Source organism: Salvelinus sp. IW2-2015, unplaced genomic scaffold (assembly GCF_002910315.2).
Source record: "Salvelinus sp. IW2-2015 unplaced genomic scaffold, ASM291031v2 Un_scaffold3295, whole genome shotgun sequence".
Taxonomy (NCBI): Eukaryota; Metazoa; Chordata; class Actinopteri; order Salmoniformes; family Salmonidae; genus Salvelinus; species Salvelinus sp. IW2-2015.
In genome coordinates, this window is record NW_019944579.1 from 25,620 (window position 1) to 27,022 (window position 1,403).

Genomic DNA, 1,403 nt, shown 5'->3' on the forward strand with positions numbered 1-1,403 from the left:
TGCCCACGTTGCATAACTGTGACCTACATTGCCTACCGCCTGTAAGCTCCCGTTAGTGTCTTAACGACCTCCACATGTGCATCTTCATGAATGTTCCATATGTTACAATTGAACAAGCATGGAAACAGGTTTAACCCTTTACCAATGAAGATCTGTGAGCTTAATGATATTTACCGGAATTATCCTTTAAGAAACAGGTTCCCGGAAAAAGGGAAGTATATTTTATGCTAATTACAACTGGAGCAGGTCAAGCCCTGCTGGTGCAAGGCTTGTGTTCCAGGACCAGCACTTACAAACCTAATCAAGTGCTATTGCTGGGCTGAACAGAAGTCTGCTTTCCCAGTAGATCAATGCAGCACGGACGCGAGTTGACCACCTCTAGGTATTGGCTCTGTTTTTCTTCTCCTGAAATGATGCTTTAGTATAAGAGTCACTTGTAAAAACTGTCTAACCTGTACACAAGTTAGCTTATTTGAGATATACTTTCAAATGATACGAAACTGTGTTGACCTCTTCAAGTTAAGTGTTTAATTAAACTTGTTTTAATTGTTAACTAAACTATTTTTCAAGATTAACTCGTGCTGTGATTAATCACAATTTTGGTTTGTATCTTAAATGAACATGACCTTTTTGATTCAGCAAAGCTCTCCAATTAAGTTTTATTTAGATTGTCATAATTATTTTCAGATATCAGCCATGTGAACCCATTTGAGCTGTTAATGGCCAATGCAACCCAATGCAGCCATCGACCTACAGCATGTTCCGTCCTCCAGTACCCCACAACAGCCCAGCTCCAGTCGTCCAGTTTCCCCCAACAGCCCAACTCCAGTCCTCCCAGTACCCCCCAACGGCCCAACCCAGCCTCCAGTATCCCCAACAGCCCAACCCCATCCTCCAGTATCCCCAGAACAGCCCAACTCGTCTCCATTCCCCCAACAGCCAACTCCAGTCCTCCAGTACCCCCCAACAGCCCAACTCCAGTCCTCAACATCCTTCCCAACAGCCCAACTCCATCCTCCAGTACCCCCAACAGCCCAACTCCAGTCCTCCATACCCCCAACAGCCCAACTCCAGTCCCCAGTTTCCCCAACAGCCCAACTCAGCCTCCAGTACCCCCAACAGCCCAACTCTGGTCCTTCCAGTACCCCCAAACAGCCCAACTCCATCCTCCAGTACCCCAACAGCCCCAACTCCAGTCCTCCAGTACCCAACAGACCCAACTCCAGTCCTCCAGACCCCCAACAGCCCAACGCCGTCCCTCTCAGTACCCCCAACAGCCCAACTCCCAGTCCTCCAGCACCCAACAGCCCAACTCTGTCTTCCTCCAGTATCCCCAACAGCCCAACTCCAGTCCTCCAGTATCCCCAACAGCCCAACTCCAGTCCTCCAGTACCCCCAACTGA

General features: G+C 48.6%; 1 protein-coding gene across 1 annotated transcript; it reads left to right on the top strand.

Annotated features, from left to right (window-relative positions):
- The first annotated feature begins 719 nt into the window (after positions 1-719).
- Positions 720-1,403, top strand: LOC139025799 (uncharacterized). The gene has a single exon (XM_070440984.1). The coding sequence runs from the start codon at positions 720-722 to the stop codon at positions 1,401-1,403; it is 684 nt and encodes a 227-aa protein (XP_070297085.1).